Source organism: Heteronotia binoei, chromosome 13 (genome assembly GCF_032191835.1).
Source record: "Heteronotia binoei isolate CCM8104 ecotype False Entrance Well chromosome 13, APGP_CSIRO_Hbin_v1, whole genome shotgun sequence".
NCBI lineage: Eukaryota > Metazoa > Chordata > Lepidosauria > Squamata > Gekkonidae > Heteronotia > Heteronotia binoei.
Window position 1 is genome coordinate 46,641,192 of NC_083235.1, and position 21,858 is coordinate 46,663,049.

At 43.7% G+C, this 21,858-nt stretch overlaps 1 protein-coding gene across 1 annotated transcript in view; it reads right to left on the reverse strand.

Moving 5' to 3' along the window:
- ESYT1 (extended synaptotagmin 1) overlaps positions 1-20,217 on the reverse strand; it is a 58,793-nt gene extending 38,576 nt beyond the window's left edge. Inside the window, exon 1 of the mRNA XM_060252026.1 lies at positions 19,849-20,217. Coding sequence (XP_060108009.1) covers positions 19,849-20,217 — 369 coding nt within the window. The remainder of the gene's footprint in view (positions 1-19,848) is intronic.
- Positions 20,218-21,858: the final 1,641 nt, after the last annotated feature.

Consider the following 21,858-nt stretch of genomic DNA (forward strand, 5'->3'; position numbering starts at 1 on the left):
TACCCTAAACCCACAACATTAATCACATAAGGTTGCAAACACCATGCAGAAAGCAGATTGAAATAGAATTAAAACAAGATACTCTGCACAGGCAAGTGTTCTTGTTGCATGCGTTGTGGTTTGCTTGCTTTGCACACATTCTGGAGCTATGGTCCTGGGTTTGCTTCTGTTGGCAAAACAAAATTTGGACCATGTGGATCAGGATGGATGGTATGGATAATCCCCCACTCTCCACAAAGCCACATAACTGTCCTGGAACTGTACTAACAGCATTTAATCAGCATTCAGACATTTTGGGCAGTTTATACCTGTCAAAGAGGAGCAACAAAGAAAACTTGGTCAGGCAAGCAGTGCCCTTCAACAGCCACTCAAGGAGCAGCTGCAAATTGTAATTCCTTTCCAAGCTGGGGCAGGTACAACCAGAAGCTCCTGGGCCTCTGTTCAGCAAATACAGTTCTAGCCCTTGCTACTCAGAAGCCAGATGTCCAAATGACTGTTGGGATGGCAACCCTGGAGTGGGGAAGAGAGTGAGGGGAGCAAACACTCTGTGTTGAAAGGCCAACAGGTTGTTAGGCACTGTTCAGAGGTGACACAGTCTCCACCCAGAAAGCTTACGAGTTCTGTCAGAGAGACAAAAGAAGAGAAAAGGGCAGGGACCAGAGAGTAAAAGCAGGAGCTGCGTCTTTCCTACTTCTGTGCACCATTTTATTTATTTCTAGTTAAACAGCTTAAATACTACTCTACCAGCAATTGAAGTGAAAGTTAAAACTCAGCCCAAGAGTATGGTGTGTGGTTTTTTGGTTCTAAAGGAAATCAAAATCATGTGCACTGCACACCCTCTGGATTGCAACTGGCAGTGGAAAAGTCAGTATGAGGATCAGCACCAGTTTAGTGATGCAGTGTTTGTGTGGCCTGAGGCAGGCACAGCTCTCCACCCAGAAGAAGCAACTCTTATAGAGGCTGTCCACTTCTACACACAGCTGCTTCCTGCAGAAAACAGCCACTTCAGAGGTTTGTTATCCTTGATGACCTGAAAGAAGAGGCAAGACAGAAGCAGCCCAGAGACTCCTCTGCCCTTGAGACAAAAGGGCCTGTGTTCTGTCGAGTGGACATAAAGACTCAGAATGGCACACAGACCAAGTGGTGTTGCCAAGCTTATGACTGCAGGCATCAGCTGGCTGCCTTGTCTGGGTGTGCTTGTAGGCCTGATATGAGACGGTAGCTTTTGCAGGTTGCTATCCATGTGCCTGTAATCTCTCTTTTTAGACTTCAGGGCTTTAGCAGAAAACTGCAGAAGCTCCTGAGGCAGGGGAGGAACCGTAAAGAACAGGCCCTCCTTGAAGCTGGTTTCATTTCCTCTCATCCACTGAAAGAGAGTGGGGTTTGGACTCGGAGACCAAGAACAGAAAAACTGACGTTTACAGCACTGCTGGTTTAGCCATCTTAACACTCTGATGCTGTTATTCAAGGGCAGAGAATCTCATTATAGACAAGTAGTCCTATCGGTTACAGCAAAAACAAACAGAGGTATCTGCAGCACCTTAAAGATGAAAAAGATTGTATTCTAGCATAAGCTTCTGCAAACTGCAGTCTGTTTTGTCAGATGCATCCTGGTGGGCACTCCTCACTAGGCAGGCAAGCATACTTGCACAGCTATGAAGACAAAAAATGTAAACAGCAGAGTTAAGCTGCTACAAAATGCAGAACAGATGGAGTTAGATGTAAAAGAAAAATGCAATCAAGAAAAACACACAGGCCATTGACAACAGCAGTAATTTAGCAGAGGATATTGCTGATTACAGAGCTTCCTTTCCCCATCAGGGCTATGTTTGTTTGTTTGCATGTGGGGCATCTGAAGGAGGACAAAAACCGCCTTTTCTTCTGGTTTAAACTTGCAGCAGATTTAAACATGAACTGTGCACCACTCCATTACGCAGCTAAATGTATGTGGGCTGAACAGAAATCCATAAAGAGGGGAAGAGAGATTACACTGAAGCCTGCTAAATACTACAAAATAGGCATAAGGGCACAAAATCTAAAAAAAAGTGTAGAGGTGGGAGATCAATTAGTGTAGGTTACAAAACGTATTTATGATCAGGTTTCAGCACTGATAAATCATCACTGATAAAGCATCATAAATGCTTTCAATGGGAGTGGCTCAATCTAAGCTCTCATACTGCAGGGGATGCAGGGATAGAAACAACTCTAGGAATCAGTTTCCTGCCTCTAATTGAAAGAGAACTATTTTGAAGACAGCCCCTCTTCCACAGTCAGGGATCCTGGACCATGACTTGAGTCAAAACCGTTGAGGCTGGACTGTATGAATCTTGCGTGCTGTATGATCAGCTTAATCCTGGGATGAAAGCCTCTGAAAATATTTCTGATTTGTGGATGAGTTCAGAGGTTGAAACAGCATCACCATCCTCTGGGAATCAGAGGCTTTAAAAATGAATCTAACCAACTCTGAGATAAACAATCATAAAAGCATCAACCAGGTAACAATCTCTGGCTTGTAGTCTCAGTTCCATAGAGAAACGTACTGACCTCTGGTGAAACCAAGCCACATTTAGCAGCTATGGGTAACCTACCTTGCAGTTCTTTCTTTACATAGGAAGCGGGCTGTTGACTCAGGAGAACCACTGCTGTACCTGAGTTCATATGCTATGCCGCCAGCCACACTCCTTCCTCCTTACCTGATAAGAGGCAGGCATGCCCCCCTCTTCCCTCCACCAGGCACTTATGACATAGATGCCCCATGCAGAAACCTGGTTGTCCTGCCCCAATTGGCACGATTCTCCCTCCCCAAACACAAAAAGGAGAGGAAGTAGTGGGTGCCTGCATTTTTGGAACCTGCATGAGGGGAGCTGAAACATACATATGAATAACTGCCTGACAGTGAGGTCACATCCACTGTTCTGTCACATGACCAGAGCAAGTAACAGGGGTATTAGGCCTTAACCTTTAATCCCCTGCTGCCCACCATCTATGCAACATGAATAATCAAATACCTCCAAAGCCACAAGTAAAAACTGGCACATAAAAATAACTCCCCGGAAAAAGCATCTTTATTTATGTAGGTATATTTATGATACATGCATACCATACAGGCATACATTCAATGAGAAACTTGCATCTGATGGCCATCAGCAAACTCAGAGTGAGGCTTGATTCCTATCCGCGGTGCACCATTTTTTTTTTCTTCAGTACAGGGAGGGAATCCAGGACTTGGGGTTTTATCCTCAGGGCATTGTGAGCACTATAAAAGCATATCTCCATCACTGCTTATCAGAAGCCGTTGCAAGTAGAGAGCAGGGGCTAAAATCCCAAATGTAACACATTTGTCCCTCAAAATTCTTATTATTTGTCCCTTATTAAGAATCACTGAACTAGGCTAACTCTAATTGTATTAACGCTACATAAGAATCAGGAACAAGCCCAGAAGGAAAGTGAGAGGCACTTGAATCTGACTGGGAAAGAGCATGCCTGGCCCACCTTTGCATCCTGTCCCCTTATTCTATATCTAGTTTTGCACAATAGTTGTTCTGCTGAGCACAATCCTCAAACTGTTATGTTGCCTTCAGGATTCAACCACCAGTTACCTCCCCAAACCACTAGTCAAAGGTATTAACTCATTTTAAGATCTATGCACCTTTTGAGCTACCCACTGACTAGACTTCAAGCTGAGCTTTTTTAAAAAGTTCTTTAGAAACAGACAAATATAACCTTTTTTTCCAAGCAGCTATCTTATTTTTAGGTGCTGGGGAACCACACTTTAACCACTACAGTGGATAATATGATTTCCAGACCCTACAGGTGTTTATACCCGGCTTTTCCTTAGAGCTAGAGCACAGCTCATGAGTCAGCAGTAACCCACCCCAAGTTTCTCAACTCCCATATGCTCCCCTGCACTTCAGAAATTCTAAATCCTTCTTATCTGTGAGGATTCAGAATACCCAGTGTTTCAGCTCAAAGCTGTTGTTGTCAAACACCATGCAGTGAACTGGAAGGGGGAGAGAGCACCTGATTCACATATGATACCGATTAGGCAAGAGACCCAAACCACACAGAGAAGAGCTGGGGAGGGGGGAACCATCTGCTTCTGACAGAGGAAACTAAGCAGCGCTCGGGCACCATGAAGGCAAACAAGAGATAACACTAATATTACAGAATGTAAACCAGAGAGGAATTGAACCTTGCAGCAAGGTTGGGGACAGCTGGGGAAGACACAGAACAGAACTTGAGATGAAAGAAAAGAGACATCAAGGCTGACTTGGAGCAAAAAGGCTGTGGTTGAAAGGAACGTTGGAGGGCTACCACTGCCATTGTGACAAGGAATTATCGAGGGCTCATTTGGGTTTATGTTCATTAATTATTCTGCTAATTGTCTTTGCCCATTTAAATCCACAGTAACAATATCCATGACTGATTGCCAGCCAGTCTCTCCTGCACTGTAATAAATTAAGAATCTTAATCTTTGATTCATTTAGGTATTTATATTCTACTTTCCTCCCCTATGGTGACACAAAGCAGCCTACATCATTCTCCCTTCCTTCACTTTATTGCTACAACTTCGTGATGTACGCAAGGCTAAGAAAAAGTTACCCAGCAAGCTTCTGTGGCAGAGTTGGGATCTGAACCTGGGTCTCCCAAACCTTAATCCATCATATTACTCATTGTCCCACATTGTCCCACTCATTGGAAACACAAAGATACATTTTTAAAGAGGCCTATTCTCAGAAGACTTTTTTTTGTATGCCCCACCTAAGATGAAAACAGTATTTAACATCGACAGTATTGCACATCGATGAATTGTTGTTTATTTTTATTGTGTAAATTATTAATGTATTTTAATTATTAATTTTGTTAGAATTTTTGTGTTGTGAGTCGCCTGAGCCCGCTGGGGTAGGGCGGGATATAAACCGAATGAAACAAATAAATAAATGAAAAGTTTACAGATAAAACTTTTAATTTTCTCTTCTTTTAAAAAATGCATAGCTTGATACAGCCAGGCTTAGGCTTTTGCTTCTAGTAGATGTGCTTGAAGGTAGACGCTTCAGTCTGGTGCCTGCAGCAGTGAGGAAAAGCACCGTCTTGAGGAAGTGACCACTTCAGTGTTCTCAAGCTGTCACACAGGCTGCCCACAAAGACAGCAAACCATGTAAATGTCGATCAGCTCCCTTGCTCACAAGTAAGTCAACTGTCCATACCAGAAAAGGGGAAATAAAATTTCTGCAAAGCTGTCTTGCCTGGAAGCAATTCCTGCCTCTCCCTGAACAAACAGTCAAGTCACAATTAGAAGCCTGTTTCACCAAATGCACCTCTGCTTATTGCATGTGTGCGCAATACTGTTATACACACACCACAGGAATGTATCAAGACGAATACACTGCTTAAATCCAACTGTATATGGCGTAGAAATTTTGAAATACAGGCAGAGGCAGTCACCATTGATCGAAGATCTACATGTTAACTGGCACAGGTATACCAAGACCTAGACCTATTTAACATATTCAAAAGAACCAACTGGTAAAGGTTTTCCTGGACTACACCACTACAGGCTGAGGGCTGCAGGTTTGTATTCTACCCTTTGGGAAAATCAAACTGCATGGAGAATAATACCATGCCAAGAAAATGGCTAGGCTGTACCATCCTCCCACATACATTAGGTGGAGGAAGGGTAAGCCTAGGTTACTACTAGACGTTCAGCCTCACTATTGCCAATAGTAAAACGCAACATAGATACACATTCAGGGGAAAACTGGAAGAGCTGGTGAAGTTGTCCTTCAGGAAAATGTCTGTTGTTCCTGACCTTTTCACTGCCACACTCCTGGAATCCCTTGGGTTCCCTAGAATATGGTTTGAAAAAAATAACAGGACACTGTTTCATAAACAAAGTTCTAGGAACAGACTGGAATGCAGATGTGTCCCTGCACTGTGGAACAATCTTGTACTTCCTGTTATATGAATGAACGTCTCCCAAATGTGAGAAAACTACTTCATGGCAGATGGCTCTACCAAACTCAAATATACAATAGCTCAATGCAAAGAAAAACACTAGTTTTGGAGATGTACTCTGCTCTCCCCATACTCCCCTTTTTAGTTTTGCTCCAAGATGATTCAACAAACCTAAAGTGGGTAAGGAAGTCAGAAAGGTAAACCTCGTCCAGGTCCTCTTCCAAACCTGCTAGGCCTGCTTGGGGACTGAAGAAACTGTCAAAATGTTTGCCTTTCTAAAGGAAGAGCAAGAGCTAAACACACAGTTGGGCCTTCCTGGCTAAGACACCCAGCTGAGGTTCAGGAAAGCAAGCTTCAGGTCTCAGCTACTGCAGTAACTGTGGATACCTGATTCCTTGGGCAGGTGTCACAAAAAGACCTTTACCTAAAGATTGTGTGGTACAGATACAGATTTCATGTGCAAGGCACAGCATTTCTAACAAGCTGTTGATGGCTTGCATTCTGCTTTGTAATTGTGAAATGACTTGCATTCTGCGTTACATTTGTGAAATGAGATGTTAGCTAATTTTAAGGATGCAATCTACTTTGAGTGAGTCCCACTGACTGGGAGAAAAGTGGTACGTAAATTATTTTAAGTGAATAAAATAATTAATGTGTTTGGTTGCTTTGACATGATGAGAAGATTTCCAGAGATTTTAGCTCTGATCTAATTTGACAGTGTTAAGCAGAAGTTATTGAATGGCTGGGAAGAAAGGCAATATATTATAGCTCAGTTTTGTCAGATATTGGAAGCTAAACAGGGTTGGTACTTGGATGGGAGACCACCAAGTAAGGCACTGGAGTGGCAAACCACCTTTGTTTCTCACCTGCCTTCAGAGTCCCTTGCTGGGGTCATTGTAAGTCAGTTGTCACTTGGTAGCATGTATGTACACATGGCATGGGTGACAAACTGAGTGAATGGATTGCATGCAACTGTTTCGCTCTCACAAAGTAATTTTCAAAAGAATTTTAAAGACCTTTGTTACCACCTTGTTCCCCAACTCAAGAAAACCAAATGCCTCAACCACCATATGCTTGGGAGCAAACACTGAAGAGGAGGATTATCAATGGGGGGGGGGGGGAACAAGCAGGGTCACACCCTGAGGTTGTGATCTGGTTCAAGATTTCCAAATAAGAGCAGAAAGTGCATACATGTTTGATTTTTAAACTTTTAAATCATTTTATTCTTCAAAAATTCAAATCAGTTTATTCTTCACAAATGCAATACTATCATGTATCTTTAAAATTAAAAGGATCTGAATACAAATATGCTAAAATAAATACTTATAAGTGAAATTTAAGGCAAATTAGTTGTATAAATTTATACTGATAGCAACCTCAAGTTCCACTGATTTAAGATTTCAGTGGGATTTAAGCACAAAAACTTCATCTTGATTGAGAGAATTTCTCAAAATAGAATCCATGACCCATTTTCAAATAGACTGAGTTAAAACTTCATTTTCTATGTAAGTGAACAGCAGCATAATCCTCCACAGAATAATTCCACTTTAAACTCACTGAAATTTTCATGAACCAATAACGCTCTTAATTTCACAAAGCCCTTTTAGATGATAAAATTTAAAAGTCATGTTAGCTGCATGACCAAAGATGATGATCCTGGATTAAACTGAAGCTCTAATTTTATTGCAAACCCACTAATCTGTAAACATGAATGTTTGTGAAATGTATGACTTATATTACAATATTAGCTAATTTCAGATTGATGATTTAGATCAATTATTTAAAGTCATTTCTGGCAATTTAAGTCACCTTGATTATAAAATCAGTCCACTCTGGGATGAAGCCTAGAAGGAGAAACAGAGGCTCCATTAACACACCCTGTCAACAAAACCAGATGCACAAATCACAGTAGAACAACATTTGAGTCTAGCGGCACCTTTAAGACCAACAAAAATGTATTCAAGGTATAAAGCTTTTGTGTGCATGCACACACTTCTTCCGATACAATGAAATGGAAATTACCAGTCCATACATACAGGTAGAAGGTGAGCAATAAATTAGCATACAACATAATGAAGATGTTTAACAGGTTCAAGGACCAAACAGGAATAGCAAGTTTAGTTTATATGGTTACTATTTGTTTGGATTTAATTCGGGAGGGGGGGAACATAGTGATGGAAATAACTATGTCAATATTGGAGACTGATGGGCAGATGTATCCTTAACTATGGAATGCTGAGAGCAATTAACTGAGACCCTGTTGTTACGCTCCATCCATCTCATCGCAAGCATGGAGGTGGCCTTATAGCATCTTCTTCTTTGAAGGGGGGAGGTGATCGGCTGTGTAAAGTTATCTCCTCTATCCCCAGACCAGATAAGTACATTCCAATCTATTATTTCAAATTCCATTCCATTCTACTATTCATGAAGTTACATTACAATATACTATTCTAATATATTATTCCAAATAAGTAATTAAAAAATAAAGAGGATGTATGACCCTTCTGAGTGAGTGTCGAGAATACAGATGAAAGGGCTGAATGAAGGCAGCATATGTACTGAGATAAGAAACCAATATCCTTGATAAATCCTGGGGATTTCATTGTTTTGAGTGATGTATGTTTACTATTAGATTGGTAAATCACTTATCATATATCAGCTGTATTTTCTTTCAACCCTTTACCCCAGTTTTTTTACTTATTGGTTCAGTAGTCCATGTATATTCTTTTTGGATTTGATATTTATATTGAAGTATTTCTATTCTGTAATTTCTATCAGGCTTTTATTTCTTTGTACTGGCATTGTTTTCTGTGTAATTATTATTGTTATATTTTTGATACTTTAATAAACTTTATTATAATTTAAAAAATGCAACTCAACAATTTCCCTTTTTAGTCGGTTCCTGAAGATCCTATGCAATAAAATAGCCACTATGATGTCACCCACTGAATGTTCTGGAAGGACATTCATTATGCTGTATACTAATCTTCATTATGCTGTATGCTAATTTACTGCTCACTTTCTACCTATATGCATGGACTGTTTCCATTTCATTGTATCTGAAGAAGTGTGCATGCACACAAAAGCTTATACCTTGAATACAACTTTGTTGGTCTTGGAGATGCCACTGGACTCAAACTTTGTTCTGCTGCTTCAGACCAACACAGCTACCCACCTAAGTCACAGTAGGTTTAGCCTTTTGCAGTGAGGTCCTGAGAACCCCTTCTCCCTTGCAAAACACCCCCTGGAGAGAGACAAGATGGACCACTGGTATGAGCCAGTGGGGATCTTCTAAGGTGCTAACAGAAGCTCATTTCAGCCTGAAACTTTTATTCAAAAGGAGATGGAGGAATGTCAGCATGCAAACACAGGATGTAGTACATTATCATAGCCCAGATAATTCGAAGATCTACCTCTAAACAAGAGAATGAAGGTATGTTATTTCCCTGCAGTTTATGTATGAACTAGATCCGGTAAGCAGAAACAGTGAGCATCTTTACATGAGCTGCGATGCACTTTTTAAAGAAACAAGATCAGCTACAAGACAAAGCACCTAACTGAAAATTGTTTGAGAACCAGCAGGGAGATGGCAGACTAGGCTATTTTTAGAAACTCCCTTGTATTGCCTACCCCAAATGTTACACCCACAGATCTTAACTGTAAGGCTGCAAAATGAGCAAAAGCAGCATTTCCTGAACAAGAGAAAAGAGTGGGAAGCAAGTGGTGAGTCAGACAGAAACATTCTCCAAATACCACTGCTGTTTGAACTGCCAAGAGACAAGACTGTGGCACAGGCTGAGGGGCCCCTTTTCTGCACCATCGGGCTGTCTTACAAGGTTTTCCTCTGCACAGATTTTGGCTTCACTCACACAGATACCGTACCTAACAGGACCTAAATGACTAGCTTTGTCAGATATCAGGCAAGAAAGCCACTTGACTAGTCACATATATCTAATAAGAATCAGCCACATGAACAGCCAATAAGTTTTTTTTTGTTTTAATATAAGCTGGAAGAAAGATGCCCTTTTCCTCCTTTCAGGCTGTCTGCATGTCACAACCAACCAACACAAGTATGTGTAAAAAGAATATTTATTTGCAAAACTGCCAGAGCTTGAACTAAACTTCAAAGATTTGGCTCTGGGATACACAAGTTCCAGTGAAGTGTGTGAATAATGAATGAGTACCATGCAAGAATCTCATTCTACCTGCCTACGGTCCACTGGAAATATAAAATTATCACAATACAATACAAAAACCTTTATTGGCATAACAAGACAACACCATATGGATAACAATAGAGTCTGTGGTCAAAAAAGAACATCTCCTTCTGGAAGCTTGGAAAAAGAATTTTGCCACGGATTCAATGGTTTCACTCTTGTTTGAGGCTAATAGTGAAAAGATCTTATGGTCTTCAGATCAATCCTCCAAGTGCTGCAAAAAGGGCTTTAAAAATACAGCACAAAGATAGTCATGGAACTTACAATAAAGAAGAAAATGGTGATTATCCTCAATCTCATTCATTCCACATGGACACAGCCTATCTAAATATGGAATTTTCTTAAATCTCCCATATAACATCACAGATGAGAGAACATTAAAACAAGCTAATGTAAACGCCCTGCAGAGATGAGGATCGGTCAGACAAAATAAGTACACAGGAAGAGTAGAGCCAAAGGAAAGCTCCCAACGCACTGGGAAACAATGGCCAGAGGCAAGGCTTTTCAATTCTTAAATCTCAATAAGTCTTTGCTTTATCAGAAAAAAAGCTTGCCCCTCTGAAAGCAGGATGAAGTCATTAATATTAAAAGCAGTTAGTGACATATTCTCATAAATATAAGTCAGCCAATCAAATAAATGAGGTTCAGAAAGCATATGCATGATGAGACTGTTAAAATTGCATCTAAAATGAAGGCATAATCAAATTTAAGAGACCAGGAACCCACAATGGTATCACTCGCCTCTTCCACCAAGCCCTTCCCACCGGATGCATGAATCCCCATCATCTTTTACGATGGTTGAGATCATGCCAGCGCCAATCTTATTCATTGTTAATGCTGATCAGTTCCTCACTTAAGCAATGCTTGTGACATTGGCTATGCACCTGAGCACAGATATAACCCTTGCCTTTGATAAGATGTCACCCCAGAGGCAGAAACAACTGGTGCTTGCACAGGGAACTAAAGGTAAAAGGTAAAGGTAGTCTCCTGTGCAAGCACCAGTTGTTTTCGACTCTGCGGTGACGTTGCTTTCACAATGGCCGTTTTCGCACTAGCGTTTACTCCGGCGTAGCACCCCATTTACCTCCGGATCTTTTCCTGGTTTTCGCACCTGTTGCTCCAGCGCTGTGGTTTGCTCCGGTGCTGCAGGGGTTTCACGCCGGAGTATCTTGATCCACCTGCTTCCGGAGTTTTTGAAAACCTCCGGATCCACTCCGCGGAGTTTGCTGTGGGAAATCCATCCACGCCGGATCGACTGCTTTGTGGGCGTCACCCTCTCCCTTTCCGTCCTCCCACCCCATCCACCCCCTTGGCCAATCATCAGCCCTTCGCGGCGCTTCCCAAAAGTGCCCGCACGGCCATTTTTTTTTAACTTCATATTTCTTGCGTAATAGCGATATTATTACTTTTCCGCTGTTGCGTTATTTCGTTAGTTCGTTAGGTCCCCATTGCAGCTGCAAGTGCCAGCCGGGGAGGGGGAAGAGCGCGGAGGAAATCCCAGCTTCGCCACCCGGGAGGGAGCGAGGCTGGGAAGGGAAGAACCTGCCAAACACACACACACTAGTGCTGGGAGGCTTAAATGTAAAAGCTTTCTCCAGTTTGAACAACGTGTAGTGTGTCGCCATAACCATTTCGTTATAACGCAACCATTTCATTATGGCGCAACCATTTCGTTAGTTCGTTAGGTCGCCGTTGCAGCTGCGAGCGCCAGCCGGGGAAAGGGCAGAGCGCGGAGGAAATCCCAGCTTCGCCACCCGGGAGGGAGCGAGGCTGGGAAGGGAAGAACCTGCCACACACACACACACTAGTGCTGGGAGGCTTAAATGTAAAAGCTTTCTCCAGTTTGAACAACGTGTAGTGTGTCGCCATAACCATTTCATTATGGCGCAACCATTTCGTTATAACGAAATAGCGTTAGTCCACGCAGCCAGCGGAGGCGACTGGGGACACCCAGACGACTCCGCGGAGCGCGCTGAGCACCCACCAATCACCATCAGTGGCGGGAAGTTGACATCCAGATTCTCCACTGTGAATGCTTCTGTTAACACATAAAGGGCTGTGGAGGATGCTACAGCTGCAGCCAATCCATAAGCAGAAGCGGCACACGTGACGCTCTTGTTACGTTGTTACGTAGTTATGCAACCAGACTTGCGCTTAAAAAAAAAAAGATTGACAGGGCATCGAACTCAAGTCGATGCTAGTGCGAAAACGATTTGAGCTGGGGCTTCATGGAAAGCGACTCCACTAAAGAGGCAATGTGCGAAAACGAGAAAAATGATCCGGACATAATTGCGACGTGGAATAAGGGGAGCAAACGCTAAGTGCGAAAACGACCAATGTTTTCATGGCAGACTTTTTACGGCTTGCCATTGCTTTCCCCAGTCACCTACACTTCCCCCCCAGCAAGCTGGGTACTCATTTTACCGACCTTGGAAGGATGGAAGGCTGAGTCGACCTGGAGCCAGCTACCTGAACCCAGCTTCTGCTGGGATTGAACTCAGGTCATGAGCAGAGAATTCAGACTGCAGTGCTGCAGCTTTACCACTCTGCGCCATGGGGCTCTTGCCTGCACAGGGAACTAACTTTACCTTTTTATGGTTAAGTCAATCAGAAAAAGAATGCAAACTCTGATCATTTTAGAGACCAAAAGCTCAATCCTATAGCATTTTAGAGACCAAAAGCTCAATCCCAGTAGCATCTTTAAGACTAACAAAGCTTTATTCAAAATGTAAGCTTTTATGTGCATGCACACTTCTAAACTATTTGGGTAAACTGTCAGTTTTTAAAAAAATAAAACATTCAACTCTTCAGAGTAGGACATATTTGAGACTGCTTAACTGTTCACCAAATTTCTGATAGCTGACAGAAACTTTCTCCCCACAATTAAAATTGGGGGCATACTTTACTCTCATTGTTGAGGTGATATACTTTCAAAGGGAGCCAGTGTGTAGTGGGGTAGTCTGACAAGGACCTGGGAAACCAGGTTCAAATCCCCATTCTGCCGTGGAAGCTTGTTGGGTGAACTTGGGCAAGTCACAGGTTCTCAGCCTCATGCAGTTGTTATGAGGATAAAACAGAGGAGAGGAGAACAAAGTAAGTCCCTGCTGGGAAAAAAGGTGGGGTACAAATGAGAAGAAGGTTTCACCACATTACCCTTTGGTATGCAGCATCCCACTTACCCATGTTGTTCAGCATTTATATGTACCCCGTCACCCAGCTGGTGTGGAGTTTCAGGCTGGGCTATCACCAGTATGCAGATGACATCTAGCTCTATCTGCTGATGGATGGCCATCCAGATGCCACCTCAATACATTAGCCAAGGGCTTAGAGGCTGTGGCTGGTTGGTTAAAACAGAGTCATCTGAAATTAAAACCATCAAAGACGGAGGTCCTGTGCCTGAGCCCTGAGGTGATGGGATTAGGGATCCAACTTCTGATGGAGTGTTACCACCAATGCCAATGTTTATATACAATAGGTGCTCTGCCAGCTGCACTGGCTCCCAGTTGAATACCAGATCAAGTACAAGGTTTTGGTTTTAACCTATGATGTCTGGGACCAACATAACCTTCAGGACTGTCTCTCTTGGTATGCCTCTCAAAGAGAGTTACGCTCAATGGATTAACGACTGCTGGTGCACCCGCCTCAAAGGAAGTCTGGTTAGCCTCAATTAGAGTCAGATCCTTTTCAACTCTGGCACCGGCCTGGTGGAACACTCTCCCAAGAGAGATTCGGGCCCTGCAGAACTCGCTACATTTTTGTAGGGTCTGTAAAACAGAGATGGTTGAGGCAGCTGCCCTCAGACAAAACTTACCATGCATTTCTACATGAGTCACTGTTCAGACCTTAGCTCCTAATTGGAAGGAAATGCATAACAGTGATTCACCCAGACACATGATAGGGAACCTTATCAGAGGCGAGGGGGGGAATTCTGACAAGTGAGAATCACAGAGTCTGAAGGGGCCATACAAGTCCCTGCTCAGTCAAGATCAGCCTAGAGTTCTTTGCATAGGAATAGAGGGATCATTCAATCACACTTGATGCAGAAATATAACAAAACTACTCATTTTAAGGGGATGAGAAGTGGGCAGGTGAGGAAGTATGTCAAGAAGAGATTCTACAGGGCTGCCTCCTTTACAGACTGGTGCATCCAAAGGGCGCAAACATTTAATTAATTAATTTCATGTGACATGCTACCAGTCTTCTTGGAGTGTGCCATCTGGGAATTACTGCTGTAGTTTGAGAATTACTTTCTTGGAAGACTGCAGTCAAATGACGCAACAACCATTTGCAGCCTACGAATGAGGCCAGAGAGATGCAAATTCAGACTCCAACTCAGTGAGTTGCCTTGTAAAAATCAGGTTAACCACAACTCAGAAGAAAGATATATCAGAGGAAAGATGCTATCATCTCTGCAGAGAAGCTTGCTGCCCAGACTGAGAGCCAATGCACAGAACTCTGTGTACAGCTGCTCCTTGGCCTGCCTTTTGCTAAACCAGCACAAATACTAACATATTGTCACTATGTTTAGAAGCTCAGCTGACCATGGCCTTTTTGCTCCAAGTACTTCAAAATGTAAATTTTCCCTGCTCCTACCAAACGATTACAGAGGAGCTTCTACGGCTCTTCCATCAAAAGATGGACAAACTATTTGAATGTCCTATCCAGATCAAGCTTACAGAGAATGAGGGTTTTGCACTTAACTACTGCAGAGGATGGGTTGTATATTACACTTAGGATCTTTACCAGGGAAAGCTGAAGTCACAGAGTCTGTAACTAAGAAGCTGGAGATGAAGCAGCACAAGGTGGGAGGGAGGAGCTAGGGGATTGGGGGAAAGCCAGGAAGAAGGCAGGGGAAGGGGAGAAACAGTACAGGAGTAGTACCTGAGCTATACTTAAAGAGAAGCGGCTGAGGGCATGTAAAAGTAATTTGAAGGAAAGCTGAAGAAGAGAAATGTAGGCAATTTCAAGGAACACACTTTTAGCTAAATAAAACAGGAGTCTAGTGGCACCTAACAGACTATCAAAATTTGGAGTCAGACCTCACTAGTTTAAAAAATGCTGTCTCCAACCCTAAGCACACTTAGCTGGAAGCAAGCCATGAGAAGGAGTGAGATTGACTCCCAAACATGGACAGAACTGGACTGTCACCACCACAGTCCTAAAGTCAGGAAGGAAACAACTGATTCCTGGATTAAAGCTGTTTAAATATAGCCTAAGCAATTTCTTTATTCCAGATGTTAGAACTCCACTCTGAAACACAAAGAGTCCTGGCCTTGTGCAGCTGTCTGAATTACAGGAATCTCAGACAAGTCTAGGAGACTGAGGTCATCAGTGCTGCGACAAGCAAATGCAAAAGTGTCCATGTATGGCTTGCAGCGAAACACTTAATCTTCACAGCTGTGCACATGCAAAAACAGCCGCACATCAAAAAGAGGATGGGATAAGCCACTCCTAAACTTACTGTCTTCTGAACTTGCAGATTATAATAAACTGGCTCTTCTCTTTTGCGGCCATTGTATATGTTATTTTTAAGGAGACATTTTTAAGGCTCTTATCTCGACCTGACGTAAATCAAGAAGTCCTAGGCACTCAAAAATTTTTCTTAATTTAAAAGGCGGTGGTTATATTAAATGCATGATTATCACACAACACCAGCTCAGTGTGACTGGCAAGGTGCCATAGGAAAATTTCTGTGCCTTCAGGGTTGGCAACCACAAAAGGGAGAGTGGAGAAGTTAAATGATCTTTTTAAATGAGCCTGTCCTGCTGACACTGTCTGAAAGCTCTCTGGCCTTTACCATTGTTTCAATGCTCAAAATAGAGAAAATTGGGGGGGGGGGGGGGGGGCGCTAAAACAGATGTCTTCCTGAAACATGAACACACAGTTACAGCATAGAATAGTCCCGTTTGGGAAATTACTGGAGATTTTTTTTTTTTGGGGGGGGGGGGGGGGACTGATCTCTGTCATCTGGAGATAGTTGAAATGCCAGAAGATCTCTAGGTCTCACCTGGAGGATGGCAATCTTAAGTCACAAAACTAATTTCAAAGGGGTAACAGAACAAACCCCCCCCCCTTTTTCACAAACATGGAACATTTTTTTTCCTGACAAGAGCCACATCCACCTCTCCCCCAAATATTCAGAGGGCAAAATTTGAAACAAAGCTGCATTCAAGGCTGCATGACTATATGCTAGCAATTCTGTTTCAACTGTACTTCAGATCCACATAATGTTTCCTTTTGAAATGCCATATCCACTAATGAAATGTCAAACAGTAAATCACAAGCTCTCACACACCAAGAAACAATTCTAATTCACAGCATCATGTCCTCTGACCTCTCTGCTGCTACTGAGCAACACAGGTTAGATTTAGTACACTGCTGTTACGAAGAGGGATCTTCCCCATCCATTCGCTGCTGCAGCAAAAGCAACAGATCCTGTAAGAGTTTTGCTCCATGCAAGCATCCAACTTTACCCCAAGGACAAACAAGTCAAGATTTCCACAGAAAGGGAGTTCTTCATGCACTCTCCCCCATTGTACTAAATATTAGCCCTATCAGTAACCACACAAGGGTCTAAGGTAAAAAAGAGCTATCCCTGACCCCACCAGAAAATTGTCCCTCCATTATGATTTCCATATCCTTCTCTGCTCTTCTATGGAAGTCAGGCTATTGAACATGAACTTGCAATGATGTTACTATGTATCACAAGACTGGAATGTGGCAAGCTAATCACCAAAGAATACTAGTCAGAAATGAATGTTACCCAACATCACAAAAAAAGCTACTTTGTAAAAATCCTGATAAGGCAAGGAAACAGCTAACAGCCTGAGGGAACAAGTTTCTGTTAAATGACTAGATAACAGATTTTAGGGACTTCTTGTGGGTATTTCAGGCCAGAACCACATGTTAGAGTGAATGTCTAACTCCCACAAAACCACCAACTACACTTTGAATTCACCTATGCCTTCTGTAACCATGAGTACAACTCATGATTTGGTGCAGTGTTAAGACTGGTGGATTCTAACCTGGTGAGCTGGATTTGATTCTCCACTCATCCACATGCAGCAGCTGGGTGACCTTGGGTCAGTCACAGTTTTCTCAGAGCTGTTCTCTCAAGGGCAGTTCTCAAAAGAGCTCTCTCAGCCCCACCTACCTCACAGGGTGTCTGTTGTGAGGAGAGGAAGGGAAAGGAATTGTAAGCCACTTCAAAGGGCAGAGTATAAACCCAGCTCTTCTTCTCCTCCTCCTCTTCCAAGTCCTGACACCAGCTTTCTGCATCCCCTATCCCATATCAGTGGCAGTTGATAACAGGGTGCGAAACCTACACTGCCATAAAACCATGTTATAAAAATGCTGTCTTGTTACAGAAAAAGAGACTGGAATTAAACCATATGGTTACTGATTTTGGTAACTGCATAATATACAGTAAAAGTTTTGCAAAAATTTCAGTTCTGCAAAACCACTATGAACTTTGTCTAGCAAGTATTTAATAATCTTTGGATAGCTCCCCCAAACAAGCGGAGTCAGCCTCAGGCTTGTACCTGGTTAAGTAATCCAGACTTTGCAGCCTGTGTCCCTCTTTCAAAGGAGCAAGCAAGCTCACATATTCTGCTTAAGAGCAGACACAGAAATAGGCTATCACATTCCTCCAGGTCAGTGACCTGATAACTGGCCTGCAACAGCAGCAGCCTCATGTATCAAAGTGATCAAGGGTGATGATCATGTGGAAAATGGTAAATGGCACACTGTGCTTGAATTGAGGCACCAAGAGTCTAACTGGAAACTCAGGATGTTTCTATATCTGCTGCAGCATGGCAAATCTCAGATCTGCAGCCTTTTAGACACAAGGAGATGGATAAAAATATCTCAAAGGACAGACCTTTTTTTGCACATGTCAAGTATTTAGATGACCAAATGATTAATCTGCTTTTAGCAATCAGGCTACCGTCTGTTTCCCTGAGGCATTTTGATCCTAAACAGTACGGATGATTTACTTCTGCCACAACCAAACGAGTGTTAACCAGGCTGCCCAAAAGGATGAAATGCAAAGAACATGATATTCCCCCTTGCTAATGACACATCTGATATCAACAGATATAGGGAGATCACCGATGCAGAGTGACTTGTCTGTTGCTTTGCATCTTTCCAGTCCCCATCTGTTAGAATTTCTTTCCACACAGCATGGCTGAACATTTCCCTAGTATAAAGTAAACACATCCCAGAGTGGGCAGAGAAAAGCCAAGTAAGGAACAGGGTAAGAGTTGCAGATGATGCCAAGATTTGGAGAACTGGTGAGGGAGAGATAGAAAGAATGTCTCCAGAAAAGAATTTCACACATGTGGGGAAGCTACTGCAAAGAGCAAAGGGAAGGAATTCAAGGCAGGGAGAGAAATCATGGTTTTAAAGTTTTAAACTTATTTTATGTGTTTTATCTATGCCAGGGGTCCCCAACGTTTCTGAGTGTGTGAGCATCTCTGGAATTCTGGCATGGTGGGCACAGCTGCAAAATGGTTGCTGCATGAGGTGGAGCAAGCCACAAAAATGGCTCCTGCAGCTATCACAGTGAAGGTCCTTGTGCTGTGGTTGTTACTGCTACCAAACCAACATAAAAAAAAAACTACACAGCCAATCAAATCAACAAAGGCTGATCAAAAGCCTTGGGAGCAAAAAACCCACTTGGCCTCACTTGCTTTCAAAAACTACCACACATGCACTTGGAAAGGTGTCAGCAGGTGCCATGGTTCCCACCAGCACTATGCTGGGGACCCCTAATCTATGCTGTAAGCAGACTTGAGCTCTGTATGAAAGAAGGGCAGCTAGTACATGTGTCAAATAAATAAATAAAATGGAACTGCAACAGAGTAGATGGGGTTCTGTTAATCAGAACAGGGAAGCGGAATGTAACATAATGAATAAAGGGGAAAGAGTTCACCTACTCCTGGGCCAAGTTCTAGCATAGTTTTCCCAGTCAGAATGGAAATCTGCAAGGCCTGGAAGAGTGGGACTCTGGTCAATGATGTAAACTGAAGATACCAAGTTGTTTGGACATGCTTGTAAACAGCTGATCACTTGACGGTGAAAGTCAAAATTGCTCTCCAGGCTCGGAAGCTTTACGGTCAGCCTTTTTATTATTCTTTAAGGGCACAAGATCTTAAAACGATTATCCAGGCAGGCACTATAGCAGGTATTTTTCTGGGCAAGAAACCTTTGAGGGCTTCTCTGCACAGCTGCATTAAAACACAAGTCACATTATCCTCATGTGCTCAGCCCTGGTAGGAGGGTTTCCTTTTCCCCTTTATCTTTCTGAACGCAGAGGAGAAGGAGCAGAACTCCATATAAGAAGCCACATTTATGACAAGATTCCCCCCGCCCGCCCCCCCCCCCTTTTAAAATCCAGCTTGAGGCAGAGAGATGGAGTATTCAAACCCTTGCTGCTTCACTGTGTTAGGCTATTTTGGCTGGTTTGACAATGACAGGCATTCCGGGGTTTTCAGTGACCTCCAACAGGCGTGTGTAGAGTCACTCTAGCTTAAGTGCATTTATTTAGAAGGGCTTAGCCTAGAGAGCAATTCCGTGGAAGAGTGCGCTGCTATCAATCCCTGAACCTCGCCTTAGTTAGCGGGAGCGACACACACTTTGGGCGGGGAGGGGGGGAGCAGCGGGGCATGGCTCTTACCCACGCGGGCAGATCGCTCTTCCCCGGGTTCTGGCCCAGCCCCACGGCGTTCACCGCCCCTTCCTCGTCGCTCAGCAGCAGCCCAGCCATCCGCAGCGACCGCTCCTTGCCCAGCCGCCGGCTCTTCCAGCCCATGTAGAGGGCCACGCCGGCCACCACGAAGCCCAGGCTCAGCCCCGCCCGGCCCGCCAGGTACACGGGGAGCAGCCACAGCAGCCGCCGCCCCACCGCGCCCAGCGCCGCCAGCGCTTCTGCCGAGCCGATGCCCCCCAGGCCACGAGAGCGGGAGCCCGGGACCGAGGAAGGGACGGCCCCCGGGCCCGGAGGCTCCGGAGCTGCAGCAGCTTCCTGCGCCGAGCCCTGCTCCATGGCGCCGCTCCCGCCAACCTCCGGCTACCGAAAGCGCCCCGGAGACTCACTGCGGCTAACTACGAGCGACTCCCGCGGCTTGTTGCAGTCGTGGAGCGAAAAGGCGAGGCACGGCTGCAGCAGCGTCTCGCTCGCCCGCTGATTGGACCACGAGGCGATAAGCCCCGCCTCCGCGTTCTGAGATTGAGCCGCGGTTCGAGGAGGAGGAGGAGCTAGAACGCCCCTGGAGTCTGGCCCCGCCCTTTCTGATTGGGCCGTTCGAGTTCCGAGAGAGGGATACCAGGCAACGATGGAAGCCTCTGGCCCGCTCTCTTCCGTTTTAGGGTTCTAAAACTTTGAAACTGTTCAGATGGGCGGGGCCGCGTAGGAAAACAACGCCCCCTCTTCGTTCTTTGATTGGTTGGCTAGATAGTCGGTGGGTGGGAAGAGAGGCGTGGCAGACCTTGCGTGGCTTATGAGTTGTTATCCCTGAGGATGAGTTGAGCGAGTGGCTGTGGTTCGGGGGTTCCTTGGAGCCTGTGACGTCAAGACGAAATGTAAAAAGCCCATGGGCATATATAGACTGCGTTCCGCACGCGGCTGACTTCAGCCGTCCGCTGTTTCTTTTTTCGAGTGGATCAGGGATCAGCCACCCCTACTTCTTGTTAGCGGCAAGAACTCGGTGGTTCGTTTTCTTGAACAACTACGCAGGAGGGAGGAAAGGGTTGGAATTTTGTCCTAGATTTTACATAACAAAGATTGAACAGGTCGTTGAGTTTTTCTCGATTCTGCACATCAGTTTGCACAAAATTTATGTGTCTAAAGGTTATTTCATCCACTAAAACTAAATACAGGATGTACCTATACAGTATAATAAAGCAGAAGCCCTGTGGCAAAAAAAATATTCCAGAGCAAGTTTGTGTGAGCCACAGCTCACTTTTAAGTTCTCACTTCATTACTTGTACTTCATAATTGGAACTCTGGCTCACAAAAAAATTGAGCTTCGATAGTTTATTTTGCACTCCTGTTTTGTTACAACAGACTAATAGGGTATGTATGGCAGTATGTGTAGTATTGCTAGTAAGTCTTTGTATTATGGCCTGATTAGTTGTCTTCCATGTGAAATTGAGTATTTTAAATTTTTTTGTTTTAATTTAACCATTAAATTTATTGTTAATTTTTATTCATTGTTACTTTTTAAATTTGCTGTAACTCACTCTGAGCCTGCTTGCGGGATAGGGTGGAACAGAAATTAACAGAAATAAATAAATAAAATCCTAAGATTATCTGGCATCCAGAAGTTCTAGCTCTTTTGGCTTATGCATTGCTAGGTGGTGAGCTAGACATGTTTTAAGGAAAGAGACATTTCAGAGGTGGTGTGCCATTGCCTGTCTCTGTGTCACGATCCTGGTATTCCTTGGAAGTTGCCCTTCCAGGGCCAACCCTGCTTAGCTTCTGAGATCTGATGAGATTGGGCTAGCCTGGGCTATCCAGGTCAGAGCACTAATGCAGTTACCCCTTGGGCCTTTTCATCCAACTCAACTGTGTCCCGTTTGCTTCATTTTAACCAATGGCCAACCATTTCTTACACCACCACCTGTGTACTCTATAGATAGTCCAGTGTATCTATAGAGCCTTTGAAATATGCCTTTGTTTACTTAA